A 14,061-nucleotide genomic window follows, 5' to 3' on the forward strand; every position below is an offset into this window, starting at 1 on the left:
GAATGCACTCACACTCTCCATATCCTCACCATCCAACCTCACTGTACATTCTGTGACTTCATTCCTCTCAAACACCATAACTTTACTTTTGTTTACATTAACTTTCAGCTTCCTCCTCCTACACACTGTCCCAAATTCATTCACCAAACCTTGCAACTCCCAATCATCTTCACTCAACAATACTGTATCATCAGCAAACAGCAACACCAGAATCTTCCAAATTTCATTCATTCATTGCCAGACGCCATGTATCCCAAACGGGGTGGCCAAGGGCTTAGAGTTAATTGTTTTACAGGGAGGGGGACTAATCCTCCACCAACCCCACTTGACACGTAGGGAGAACGTTATGCCAACAGCATCTGGTGTTCCCAGGCAGTCACCCATCCAAATACTAACCAGACCCATTAGAGCCACCCCCACATCCACTGCCCTACCCTGCACCTCCTTTACAACTCCATCCATGTATATATTAAACAGCCATGCAGACATCACACAACCCTGTTTCAGTCCCACACTGAGATAAAAAAATTCACTCAGCTCACCATCCACTTGCACTGTAGCCCTAGCTCCTTCATACATACTCTTCACAGTATTCAACAATTTCCCATCCACTCCAAATATTCTTAATACCTTCCACATACCTTGCCTATCTATTCAGTCATAAGCTTTCTCCAAGTCCATGAAGGCAGCATACACTTTCTTTCCCTTCTCTAGATACTTCTCCACTAAACATCTTAGAACAAATATCTGATCTACACACCCTTTTCCCTTCCTAAATCCCCCTTGTTCTTCTCCAACTAGCTCCTCCCTGGGGAAGACAACTGTCGCAAATTTGGTTGTTCAGTTGCGTGGAACGGTTATCAAAGAAACGGTTTGTCGTGCCACTTTATGGACCAGTAGGGGAGAAGAGACATGGGAACATTACTCCTCTCATATGGCAGTATATTCTACCTGGCAGTATAATTATTTGTGACACATGGGGTGCTTACTGGGGATTAAAGAACCTTGGTTATCAGCATTTCATGATTAATTACATTGAAAACTTTGTTGCGCCACACAATCTGAACATTTGTACACAGAACATCGAGCGTTTGTGGCATGATCTGGAAGAGTGGGTCAAGAGACCAGGTATCAGGGTGAGGTTCTTGTACCAGTACATCGCTAGGTACCTTTTCATCCAGGCTTACCCACGTTAGGAGTTGCTTCACCACTTCTTCGTTCAAGCAGGACAACTTTACCCGCCTTTGGGAGACCACGCACGACACCCGTCACCAGTTACCATTACAACTACAGACGACTCTCCAGATGAAGATGAGGAACTGTGAACTGGTACGTAAAGGCATTATTTCGTATTTACACCCGGTTAGGTTAGGTTAGATGAGGTTTGGTTAATGTCAGCGGGGGTCTGGGAGGTGAAGCCCCCCAGTTAGGAAGCACGGCCAGGGCTGGGGGGTCTGGGGGGCAAAGCCCCCCACTTAGGAAACACGAACTCTCAAAGAAGCTTAAAATTATATTTTTCTGAAGGATTTTAGTGTTTTTTGTTTGAATTTAATGCCAGTTTCAGTCAGAAATCACTCGTTTTTGCGTGTTTCCCTCACCCAAAACCCCACTTTCCCACAGGTCCCCCATTATTCTTGGGGGTGTAGGGACCGCAAAAAAAAAAGTGATTTCCAACAGAAATGATTATCAGATTCACCTGAAAAACACTAAAATCCTTCAGAAAAATATAATTTTACTGGTAAGCTTCTTTGGGAGTTGGGTGTAAATACGAAAAATTACCGTATATGTGGGGGGTTGTGAGCTGGGAGAAGGGGAGTGAAATGTCAGGGGACAGGGCGACATGGAGGCAATTTCTTTATGGTCACCCCTTATGAGATTATGGCGTTCTGGCAATAGATAGATAGATAGATCTAGACCTTTCAGCACCTCAAACTGATTCCTGATCCCAAACTGCCAAATTACTGAAAAGTAGTGGTTAGGGAAAAGGACCGGTACCTTACAATACAAACACTGCTAGAATTAAAGTGCTGAAACAGTGTATTTACCTACCAAATACTGGCGTACTGTCACAAACTTACCGCCTTTAGGCTGAACAGAGTTGATGCTTCTTACAAAATGATGCGTGAAATACCTGGTATGGATGTCAACAACAGCCGTTCAGAATGTTACCAAGTGGTTTTTCTGGTTTTCTACTGCATGAAAAAACTAGTAAAACCGGAGAGAAACCTCAAGGCTCAGTCCAGCAAGTTCTGTAGTTCGTGTAGACAAAAAATCTGTGAAAAAAAGAACCTTATCTTGTCGACCGTTTTTCCAATGTTTAATGTGAAAAATGAGAAATATACATAACCGTACGAAGCTGTACCGAAGATAAAAGGCTGGAGATGGTGCAAGTGCTGTGCTATCGCGGTATTCTCTCCAAGATATTATAGAGTTTCTGTAAGTTTTTTTTTTACACAAAACTTACATATTAATACTAAGAAAAATACTGTAACGCAAGGTATACATGTAAAACACTCTGGTAAGGTTTTTACCCAAAATTATTTTAATGTTCTAAATATCATAAACTTAGAATTCGTAAATATGAAAATATCCAAACAAAAATATTTATTTTTAATGCTGCATAGCTGTAAACAATACCAGTAGTAAGTTTGTAATCAGGAAATAAAAACATTACACACATTACCACTCTCTGTCAACATGGGTCCCGAGGTGCTGCAAAAGAAATTGGAAGAGGAAGTTGAAGGGTATAAAAAGTTACAAAAAGGTGAGCCTTCTAAGCTTTGCAGCATAAATCGTCATGGTAAGCTCCAGACCGTTGAAGTACTCAATTTACTGAATATAAAGTTTTCAATGATCAAATTTGAGCGACACACCCTCGTCACAGTGGTCGTCCCCCGATTTATTTACGCCCTTATGCTGTAACAGGAAGTGAAATATGATTCAGTGTAAATTAAATAAGTTTTTGTTAATGTTGAGCCAGTTGGTAGTATTTTCCTCGTGGAACTTTTTGTTTCTTGTGTGAATGGAGTTAGTAATGTTCAGGTGTTTCATGTCCGTGAACGTGTTGCGTGGTTATTGTTGCATGCCTGCCGGTTAACTGCTTGCCTACTGGTGCATGTGACGAGTTTTTCTTGCCTTCAGGATTTTTGTCTCATAAATATCTTTGCAGAATGCTTCATTATGGGACCACCTCAAAATATTAAGAAAAATGTGACAACAGTGACTCAGTATTTCCAAATTTGCAATGGGGTGCTTTCAAAGCTAGTATTTCGGTAGATATCACCACCATTGGGACAAGCACATTCCCCGCGCCTTTTAAACAATATATTTCTTCGTTAAATATCTACACTGTTGTGTGAAACTTTGAATCATAGTAATGTCATACTGTATACTGTAATATAAATAATACAATTAGAACACGTATACAGAACATAGCGTGTATTGTTTATATTATCATAAACGGAAATTAAAATAAAATTGATGGCATTAAGCAACGTTGGGTCTGGTTAGTACTTGGGTGGGTGACCGCCTGGGAACACCAGATGCTGTTGGCATAACGTTCTCCCTACGTGTCAAGTGGGGTTGGTGGAGGATTAGTGCCCCTCCATGTAAAACAATTAACTCTAAGCCCTTGGCCACCCCGTTTGGGATACATGGCGTCTGGCAGTGAGTGAATGAAAAATATGATGGCAACCCGCCATTTCAGTGGTCCTATATTATTTAATTTCTGCTACATTTAGTGCAAGTTAGATTCTTAATACATAGTTTGTTCAGACTGCAAATTACGCCTAGTGGGTATCTCGACTCATTCAGTCTCTGTGTGGGCAGAAATTTAATGTTTAAATACTGGGACTCAGCATCTTGCTCACTCCCTTCATGCATGCGCACAAGACAGTCCAGTGTTTAAGTTTTTCCACAAGAGATTTTTTTTCAAAGCAAATGCACGAGGACTAATGTTTAAAATAATACAGTTTCGACTACTTGTGGTCTGGTTAGGTTAGATAAAGTAAAGTGCTGTAATTGCTTTGGAGGGTCTGAGGGGGTAACACTACAGCCTTCTCAAACCGTGGCAACATGGGTCTTGTGGTGATTACAAGTCACTCCGGCCCCAAGTCACTCCAGCCCCCAGTCACTCTGGCCCCCCACCCTAGTCACTCCGGCCTCCCATCCTGAAAACAATTACACATTCTTTGTAACTTAAAATTTTTATTTCTTGCAAAAATGTTCAAACAATTACACATCTGCAAATCCAGCAGTGGGTCCAGAGTGAGGGGGGAGCAGAAGCAAATGCTGTGTGGTTAGCTCATGTTGCTAACCGCCCAGCGGTACATGACTGTACCTGTGCATTGTGGATGGGGACAATCATTGCAATACCACTGCAGGTCAGCAAGCTCCCCACGGTTCATGCGGCGGTAGTCCCCGTGACTTATGCCGCTATCACCGCAAGTACGGTGCTGACACCGGAGCCAGGCATCACACTGTAATGCCTGCTGGCGTGGCCTGACTTCACTGTTGCACACAACGCACGGGTATGCAGCCATGATAAAAATAAGATTTTATATACAGTATTGCTCTGAAGAAACTATCGTTCACATTCATTCAAACCAGAACCTTCAGCTGAACGGGAACGAATGGTGTCTCAAACCATAGCTATAGACAACATAAATTATGCTGCTTCGAAACCGAGAGTCAGATTCGCTCAACTAGCAGCAAGAATAATGACCATTATAAAAGCTGACTAGGGTGGGGGGCTGGAGTGACTAGGGTGGAAGGCCGGAGTGACTAGGGTGGGGGACCGGAGTGACTAGGGTGGGGGGCCGGAGTGACTTGTAACACTTGTGGTGAGCATACGTGAAGGGAGTGAGCAAGATGATGAGTCCCAGTATTTACTCAACATTAAATTTCCGCGCACATAGAGACTGAATGAGTCAAGATACCCACTAGGAGTAATTTGCAGTCTAAACAAACTAAGTATTAAGAACCTAACTTGCGATAAATGTAGCATAAATTAAATAATATAGGACTATTGAAATGGCGGGTTGCTATTGTACGCCATCAATGATATTTTAATTTCCGTTTATGATAAATATAAACAATACACTATCTATTCTATCTATCTATAGCCCGATGCCCTAATCCCGCAAAGGGTGGCCGCAGACAAAACGCCTCCAAGTCGCTCTGTCACCCACCATTTGACTACCCTCCCCCCAACTCACCCCCCCCTCCCTCATATACCTCTCAACTCCGTCCCTCCACCTCATCCTCGTTCTACCCCTCCCTCTCCCTCCCTCCACCTCACCTACATACACCCTCTTAGTCAGTCTTGCATTCTCCATTCTCTTCACATGTCCAAACCACCTCAGTGTATTTCTCCTAATCTTCTCAACCACATCCACATCCACTCCACAACGTTCCTTCACTTCTTCATTCGTCAACCTGTCCCTCCACATCACTCCACATGCTCCTCTCAAGTAACTCATTTCCACTGCTCTCACTCTTGACTTGTTCCCCTCTTGCAAGGTCCACGCCTCGCTTCCATACGTCAGGGTAGGGATCACAATACAGTACTATCATGCAGTGACTTCTTAACTTCCATACTCACCTCCCTATTTCTCATCAAACAATACACGCTACGTCATATATACGTGTTCTATTTGTATTATTTATATTACAGTATATGACTTTACTATGACTCACAGTTTCACACAACTGCGTAGATATTTAATGAGGAAAAATATGCTGTTTAAACAGCGCGGGGAATATGTTTGTCCCAATGGTGGTGACATCTACCGAAATGCTAGGCTTTTCAGAAGCACCCCATTGGAATGAAGTGTTGACAGCATCCATCCTTTGTTATTTATAAATGTATATACTGTAGTGTTTTTTTTTTTTTTTTTTTTTTTTTTTTTTACCCAATGGGTACAGCTTTTCCATATGTTCTGTTGAAATGAGTCTTTCACAGGTTACTTGTTATTCTCAGATTACCAAAGGTTCTGGACATTTTTAGTAACTTACCTCTGGAAGCTATAAGTGTAGGTTTAGAATGTTTAAATTTTTCGCCCAAGTCTGCCAGTAGCTGGCCATATTTAACGTTCCTTAACATGCATTTTTTAATTCGAAAACCGGCAGTCAGATGCGTTAGGTTAGGTTTGATTAGGTTAAATCATTAAGTTTCCCATAGCTTTGACATGGGACACGCAGACGCATCTAGTCGGAGCAGTGGTTGGTAAACAACAGGGCCAGTTGGAGAGATCGTTGATAAACACTGCCATGGGCAACCTGGCTGGTTTTGTACATATCCGAAAATAGGTATGTAGTACTGTATTTTGTTTTTTTCCTGTCACTTCTTGCAGTCACAATTCAACAGTACGGTAAATTGTGTTGCATATGTAGCAACCAAAATTACTTGAGCTAATGAGTTTGTTATAGGTGAAATTGCTTTGCCCATTTGGTAAAAAATTATCCTTTTTTTATTTTTTTTTATTTTTTATTTTTTTAATGAAAGAAAGATTAAAAAAAAGCGAAAGATAAGAATGGTACAGTATATAGATTGCTAGTGGAGAAGGGAGAAAAAGTGAGCAGATGGAGACAACACTTTAAGGAACTGTTAAACAGAGAATGAAAGTGATGTGAGTACACATAGCTGGGGAATGGCTGGGATAAGGAGGGAGGTGAAAAGAGAGGAAGAAATCAGTTGGACTGAAGTAGTGGAAGCAATGAAGAAAGTCAAAATGGGGAAAACGCCAGGATTTGATGGTGTGTGTGGTGAAATGCTGAAATGTGGGGAGAGATAGTAGTAGAAGGGATATGGAAGATGTGCAAATTGGCCTAGAAAGAAGAGTCCCAGAGGATTGGAAGTCTGGTATAAATATTCCCCTGTACAAAGGAAAAGGGAAAAAAGAAGTGTGTGGTAATCATAGGGGCAATTATCTTCTTAGTTTAATAGGAAAAGAGTATGGTAGGATACTTACTGACATAGTTAGGGGAATAGCCTAACAGAGGAATTAGTTGGTGAAGAACAGGGAGGTTTTAGGAAGGGAAGAGGTTGAGTAGATCAGATATTCATTCTTAGGTTTTTAGTGGAAAAGTTTCCTGAGAAGTTGTATGCGGCCTTCATGGATTTGGAGAAAGCATATGACAGGGTGGATAGACAAGGAGTGTGGAAAATATTGAGAATAAATGGAATAAATGGGAAGTTGCTGAATGCTGTGATGAATATTTAGGGCTACAGTGCTTGTGGATAGTGAACTGAGTGAATTTTTCTATTTGAATGTTAGATTGAAACAGGGATGTGTTGTGTCTCCATGGTCATTCAATCTGTACATGGATGGAGTTATAAAAGAGATACAAGATAGGGCAGTGGATGTTGGAGCAGCTTTAATGAGAGAGGGCAATGTTTGGAAACTCCCTGTACTGTTGTTTGCAGATAATGCTGTATTGTTAAGTGAAGATGAAGGGGAACTGCAAGGCATGGTGAATGAGTTTGGAGGAGTATATAATAAATGGAATCTAAAGATAAATGTAGGCCTATGGAAGAGTAAAGTTATGGTCTTCGAGAAAAATGATGTCACTGGATGTAAAGTGAAGTTGGATAATGAGGCAGTGGAAAATGTGAGTGGATTTGTAAGTACTTGAGTAGTGTGATGAGTAAGGATGGAAGTTGAGAGGGCGAAGTGCTTGAAGGGGTACAACAAGGAGGAAGGGTTGCTGGTTCTTGGAGAGCAGTGATAAAGAACAGAAAAGTGAGCATGGAAACAAAAAGTCGCTGCATGACAGTACAGTATTGTGATACAAACTCTGACTTATGGAAGTGAACCTTGGACCTAGTTGGAAGGACACAAGTCAAGAATGAGAGCAGTGGAAATGAGTTATTTGAGAGGAGCATGTGGAGTTACATGGAGAGACGGACTGACAAGTAGCCTAAGGAAGTGAAGGAGCATTGTGGTGTGGCTGTGGATGTGATAGAAAGCATTAGGAGAAATACCAGAACATTAAGGTGATTTGGCCATGTGGAGAGGATGGAGAGTGAGAGACTAATGAGGAGAGTGTATGTGAGTGAGGCGGAGGGGGACAGAGGGAGGGGAATGCTGAGGATGAGATGAAGGGATGGAGTGGAGAGGTACTGTATATGATAGAGAGGTGTGTGATCTGGGAGCAGGGCAGTGAAATGGCAGGGGACTGGGTGGCATGAGGTGATTTGTTTGTAGCCACTCCTTACAGGATTAAGGCATCTGGCAATAGATAGATAAATGTTCTTAAATAGGGGATCCCATTATTGTACTTCATATTACCAATATGTATATCTTAGATTTTACGGAGTATGGACTGTTGTAATTTAATTGCCAAGTGTAACTTTGTTAACCTTTATCATATTTTAATGGATGTCACCTGTGTGATGTCTATAAAGATTTGTTTTAAGAAACTGGTTACAGTGGACCAATATGCTCATATAAACAATCAAATTGTTTATATGAGGCCCCAGGAATTGATGGAGTGCGTGATGAAATGCTCAGGTATGGGGATGAGATTGTTGTGGAGTGGATATGGAAGTTGTGTAGATTGGCTTGGGAAGAGGGAAGGGTTCCAGAGGACTGGAACTCAGGTATAATTATTCCTTTATACAAAGGAAAAGGGGAGAGAGAAGTATGTGGTATCCATAGGGGTATTTGCCTTCTTAGTGTGACTGGTAAAATATATGGTAGAATGCTCATTGATAGGGTTAGGCATATGACAGAGAAGCTAGTTGGAGAAGAACAAGGGGGATTTAGGAAGGGAAAAGGGTGTGTAGATCAGATATTTGTTCTAAGATGTTTAGTGGAGAAGTATCTAGAGAAGGGAAGGAAAGTGTATGCTGCGTTCATGGATTTGGAGAAAGCTTATGACAGAATAGATAGGCAAGGTATGTGGAAGGTACAGTATTAAGAATATATGGAGTGGAGGGGAAATTGTTGAGTGCTGTGAAGAGTATGTACGAGGGGGCTAGGGCTATGGTGCAAGTGGATGGTGAGCTGAGTGAGTTCTTTGATCTCATTGTGGGACTGAAACAGGGTTGTGTGATGTCTGCATGGCTGTTTAATATATACATGGATGGGGTTGTAAAGGAGGTGCAAGGTAGGGCAGTGGATGTGGGGCTGGCCCTAATGAATGAGGGTGAGATTTGGAAGCTTCCAGTGCTGCTGTTTGCTGATGATACAGTATTGTTGAGTGAAGATGATTGGGAGTTGCAAGGTTTGGTGAATGAATTTGGGACAGTGTGTAGGAGGAGGAATCTGAAAGTTAATGTAAACAAAAGTAAAGTTATGGTGTTTGAGAGGAATGAAGTCACAGAGTGTGCAGTGAGGTTGGATGGTGAGGATATGGAGAATGTGAGTGCATTCAAGTACTTGGGTAGTGTGATGAGTAAGGATGGAACTTTGGGGGATGAAGTGCGTGAAAGGGTACAGCAGGGAAGGAAGGTTGTTGGTACACTGAAAGCAGTGATGAGAAATAGGGAGGTGAGTATGGAAGTTAAGAAGTCACTGCATGATAGTATTGTGATCCCTACCCTGACGTATGGAAGCGAGGTGTGGACCTTGCAAGAGGGGAACAAGTCAAGAGTGAGAGCAGTGGAAATGAGTTACTCGTACTTGAGAGGAGCATGTGGGGTGACGTGGAGGGACAGGTTGACGAATGAAGAAGTGGAGGAACGTTGTGGGGTAGATGTGGATGTGGTTGAGAAGATTAGGAGAAATACATTGAGGTATTTTGGACATGTGGAGAGAATGGAGAATGAAAGACTGACTAAGAGGGTGTATGTAGGTGAGGTGGAGGGGGGGAGAGGGAGGGGTAGAACGAGGATGAGGTGGAGGGATAGAGTTGAGAGGTATATGAGGGAGGGGGGGGTGAGTTGGGGGGAGGGTAGTCAAATGGTGGGTGACGGAGCGACTTGGAGGCGTTTTGTCTGCGGCCACCCTTTGCGGGATTAGGGCGTCGGGCTATGGATAGATAGATAGATAGATTTTCATCCCACATGAGTTACTGATTATAGGAGTCTAAAAAGTTGCATTTGCATCCATACATTGTCTTTAAATAGCTCTCATGCTTGTTTCAGTATTATTCAGTTGTGTGTGTGCATCCCAACCCTTTTAGCTACAAAATCCACTTTAAAATTGGTAACTCATTTATTCCCAAGACTGATTATTACATGCTCCATGCATTTTTCTGACAGCTTGCAGCAGCCTTGTTTACCCAGTGACAGTTTTCAGTGGTACGGTACACAGCATCTGGCAAATGGCAGCATATAAAGTATATTCAACCTTATAATCATGCAATCACTTCGAAGGACTTCATCCTAGGTGTGCTTAAACGCAGTGTTCTCTCCTGTAAAATCACATTTCTAGATAACTCCAGGTTTACATTCTCTCCTATTACATGTCTAGATCACTGCAGTCTGTGCCTTACATCACTCAGTTAGCAGCTTACTACACACCAAATGAGAAGCCAGATAAGTCTTATGATTATCAAAATTTCCCTTGTTTAGCATGTGAAGGCTGGTGACCATATTAAAATACGGCACAGTGTTTTACATAAAACATTTTTAGGATTCAGTATGGAATATAAAGTCCAGTACAGTGGGGTCTCCCAATATGCGAAACATGTAATAATGATGCGAACGTGACTCAGGAAAACAAATTTTTTAGCATGTGAAATGTGATTCAAAAACGTGAATCTATCATCTGAAAGCAAGGAAAAAGAGTGTTCCTGCTCAAAGTGGTAGTATCTGAAGCTCCCACTAGATGGCTGATCAATTTCTTGCCCATTCCCTCCCTCACAGTGTCTCTCATGTCAAGTCTCAAGACTTTCAGTCTGTGTCTGGCCATGCCATGCTCGCAAATTGTGTTTTTAGCATTGTACAAGGCCCGCTCTTGCTAACCTTTTACATTGTTGCCCCACTGCTTCATTCCAAGAGTAAGAGGATCACTTGGAGCTGAAAATGAAGGTTATACAGTTAAATAAGCAAGGTAAAATGAACTCATATTTTGGACTTGAAATTGGCTGGGGTGAATCGACAGTGAGGAACATTCTCAAGAATGAGGAGCAGATTTTACGAACTGTCAAGACTTATGGAGACCAGCAAATGGACAGGCGCAGTAAGGTTGCTAATCCCTCAGTTATACAAATGGAGTGCTACCTGGCACACTACAGTACATTTACAGTTGTTATACTGTATTTCTTTGAGCAAAAGTCTTTCTTAAGTGACAGTCAGTAATGGGAATTACTGTAAATGACAAAGATAGGGTAAGGTGTTGACCATATATATTTGTTTCCATTGATTTGATGGTTTCTAATACGATATGTGAAATTTCCAATATCTGGTGCAATTTGTCGACCATATACTGTACAGTACTTGTATATTGGGAGACTCCACTGTACTGTACAAGCATTATTACCAGTTCAAGAAAAGGACAAAATTGTTACCCACATGCTTGTGCTTGCACGCATGCATGCACACACACACACACACAGACACAGACACAGACACACACACACACACAGACACACACACACACACACACACACACACACACACACACACACACACACACACACATCAAAAGCTAATTGTAAATTTTCTTTCTCTCCTAGATCTCGCGAAGACTACAAGTTTGAGGTCACAGCTTGATGGCCAGCTTAATGAAAACAAAGTGGTGAAGGAGGTGAGATGAGGGTTAAGAAGTTTTGCATGGACTCACATATGATTTACAGTATGTATGGTGTTGTAGACTTTTGCTTAATTAAAATTGAGAGTATGGTAACTAGTGAAAATATGGAATGCCATTGTCTTCATCACAGATGATATATCAATAGCTGTTGATACTTTTTGCATTGCTATTCTGTGTTGTTAATGTATTGCATGGATTGTATATAAATCCATTGGTATTAAGGCCACATCAGAATCTTGGGGGCTCTTCTTGTTCCGCATTGTTTTCCAGGCCAAAAATAATTTTGCAGATTTAATGGTCGACAACTTCAAGAACATTATCACATTGCATATTCATGATAGAGAAATTTGTGCAAATGAATAAATATTTTTTTAAACATAATCACATTGCATATTCATGATAGAGAAAATTCAGCTAATGAACATACCACATAATATATATATATATATATATATATACACACACACACAGTGGGCTCGCACAGTGTGCGAGAGATTGAGCGGTGCATGAGCTCGCGCATTGGGAATTCGCGTACTAGGAATACATAATCTTATGGGAATAATTACATATGGGCGGTACCCCCTCATACCTGGACATTTTTTGGCCCTTAGAGACATAATAAAGGTTATATGTTTCAGACATTGTACTAAAGCTATAGCTACAATAACAAAAATATGGGTAGTCACCTCAACAACAGTAGACAACAGGCCTGATGACCTTAAATAACAGGGGTTCCGAGGCGCGGCAACACTTACGGCGCCACACTCCCTACCGCACCAACACTTCCCTCCGCAGACTCCTCTTGATCATCTTCCCCAGGAGCATCAAAGTCACTCACTTCGGCCATAAACCCTTCAAAGTTCAATGCTGACACTTCTGACATTGCATCCTCTTCATCCTCAACAGGAACAGGAGCAGACGATGTCGATGGTTCCGCTATTTCACCAACTTGAGCCCGCTGTGTGTAGTTTGTTATGAGCGTCTGTCTTCTCCTGTTTATTTCTTCCCTGTGCCTGTCTGTGTAGAAACGAAAGAGTTTGTCGATACCAACTAGAAGTTCCTCCGTTCTTAGGTTGCTCACTTCCTGTTCCTTCACCTCTTCCTTGAGCTTATCCATGGCAGCAAGGATCTTGCTAATGTTTGACATACACAGCTCAGTCCTGCCTTCCATCACGCTAGGCTGCTCAACTTAACTCTGTCTGGCGCATCAACATGACGACACTCCTTGCCTCTGCCTCGTGTTCTGTGTGGTAAACTCGCACATTAAAGGGTTTTTGGTTATGATTTTTGGCCACTCGTGCCCAAGGCGAATTGCGCACTGCAGTGACGTGCACTGTGCGAGCCCACAGTGTATATATATATATATATATATATATATATATATATATATATATATGAGGCGTCTAGAACCAAAGGGGCATCGGCACCAAAATGTACTTTTGAGTTATGACGCTTTAAAGTTGTGTTTATGGCAACGTCATAGCCAGAAGGCAATAAACAAACCTTTTATACATCAAAATGATCATCAGCACCTATGCTCTACATGTAAAGCCAAAAAAACAAAACAATAATAACCGTAACCACAAAATAGGCAGTAAACCAAACCCCCAATTTATAAGTGGGCATAATAACATATTGTAGGGATTTAAAAACATAGCAGAAAAAACATCAACGAATGTATTAATGTACAAAACTTTATTAACTGAAGATTCCAGTTCACTTAATATTAATAAACGAATAATTATTACTGTAATTTCACGCGTTTTACAACTAAAACTGAAATCAATGCAGTTATTATTTTTCCTCTGCCATTATAGATTGAAATAATAACACTAAAAAAAAAAAAAGTAGTGTAGTGCTTAAGTAAATTGAGAAGGGGTAGTGGGGGGTTAAATGGTGGGGTCATCATCTAGGAGAACGACATCCAACTCTGCCTCCTCGGTGCCACGCCCCCTCCCGCTGTCTCCCCTCACCACTCTCTTTTCCTCTTCCTTTCTACCTTTTTCCACTTCTCCACACACTTCCGACAGTTACGAGAGGTTATAGGCACCACCTCCTCACTGTAACTATGTGATGAACTCATCTTGTCATCCCCCCTTCAACCCCAATAACAACAGCTCATCTTGTCACCAATAATCCACGATAAATGGGGTAAAAATCCAATACGTAATAATTATACACCTCAGTGAACACGGGAGGGAAACCTCACCGGCACACCGGGCAGGCCACATGCTTGCTGATTGGCTGCTCTTGGGGAGTGGCAGAGAGTGAGAATGCTGATTGGTTTGAGCTGTGTGGCTTAGTTGCCTGCCTGCTCTGATTTGTTCGCCCGGCAGCATGGACAAACCCACGTGACTTT

At 41.7% G+C, this 14,061-nt stretch overlaps 1 protein-coding gene across 1 annotated transcript in view; it reads left to right on the forward strand.

The window, feature by feature from the left end:
* The first annotated feature begins 2,691 nt into the window (after window positions 1-2,691).
* The window catches only part of LOC145404317 (prefoldin subunit 6-like), a 43,560-nt gene continuing 32,190 nt past the window's right edge, over window positions 2,692-14,061 (forward strand). The window contains exons 1-2 of the mRNA XM_080275837.1: window positions 2,692-2,764; window positions 11,626-11,696. Coding sequence (XP_080131963.1) covers window positions 2,698-2,764; window positions 11,626-11,696 — 138 coding nt within the window. The 5' untranslated portion in view covers window positions 2,692-2,697. The remainder of the gene's footprint in view (window positions 2,765-11,625; window positions 11,697-14,061) is intronic.

Source organism: Coenobita brevimanus, chromosome 63 (assembly GCF_032717465.1).
Source record: "Coenobita brevimanus isolate Jiangsu-jjx chromosome 63, ASM3271746v2, whole genome shotgun sequence".
NCBI classification, from domain to species: domain Eukaryota; kingdom Metazoa; phylum Arthropoda; class Malacostraca; order Decapoda; family Coenobitidae; genus Coenobita; species Coenobita brevimanus.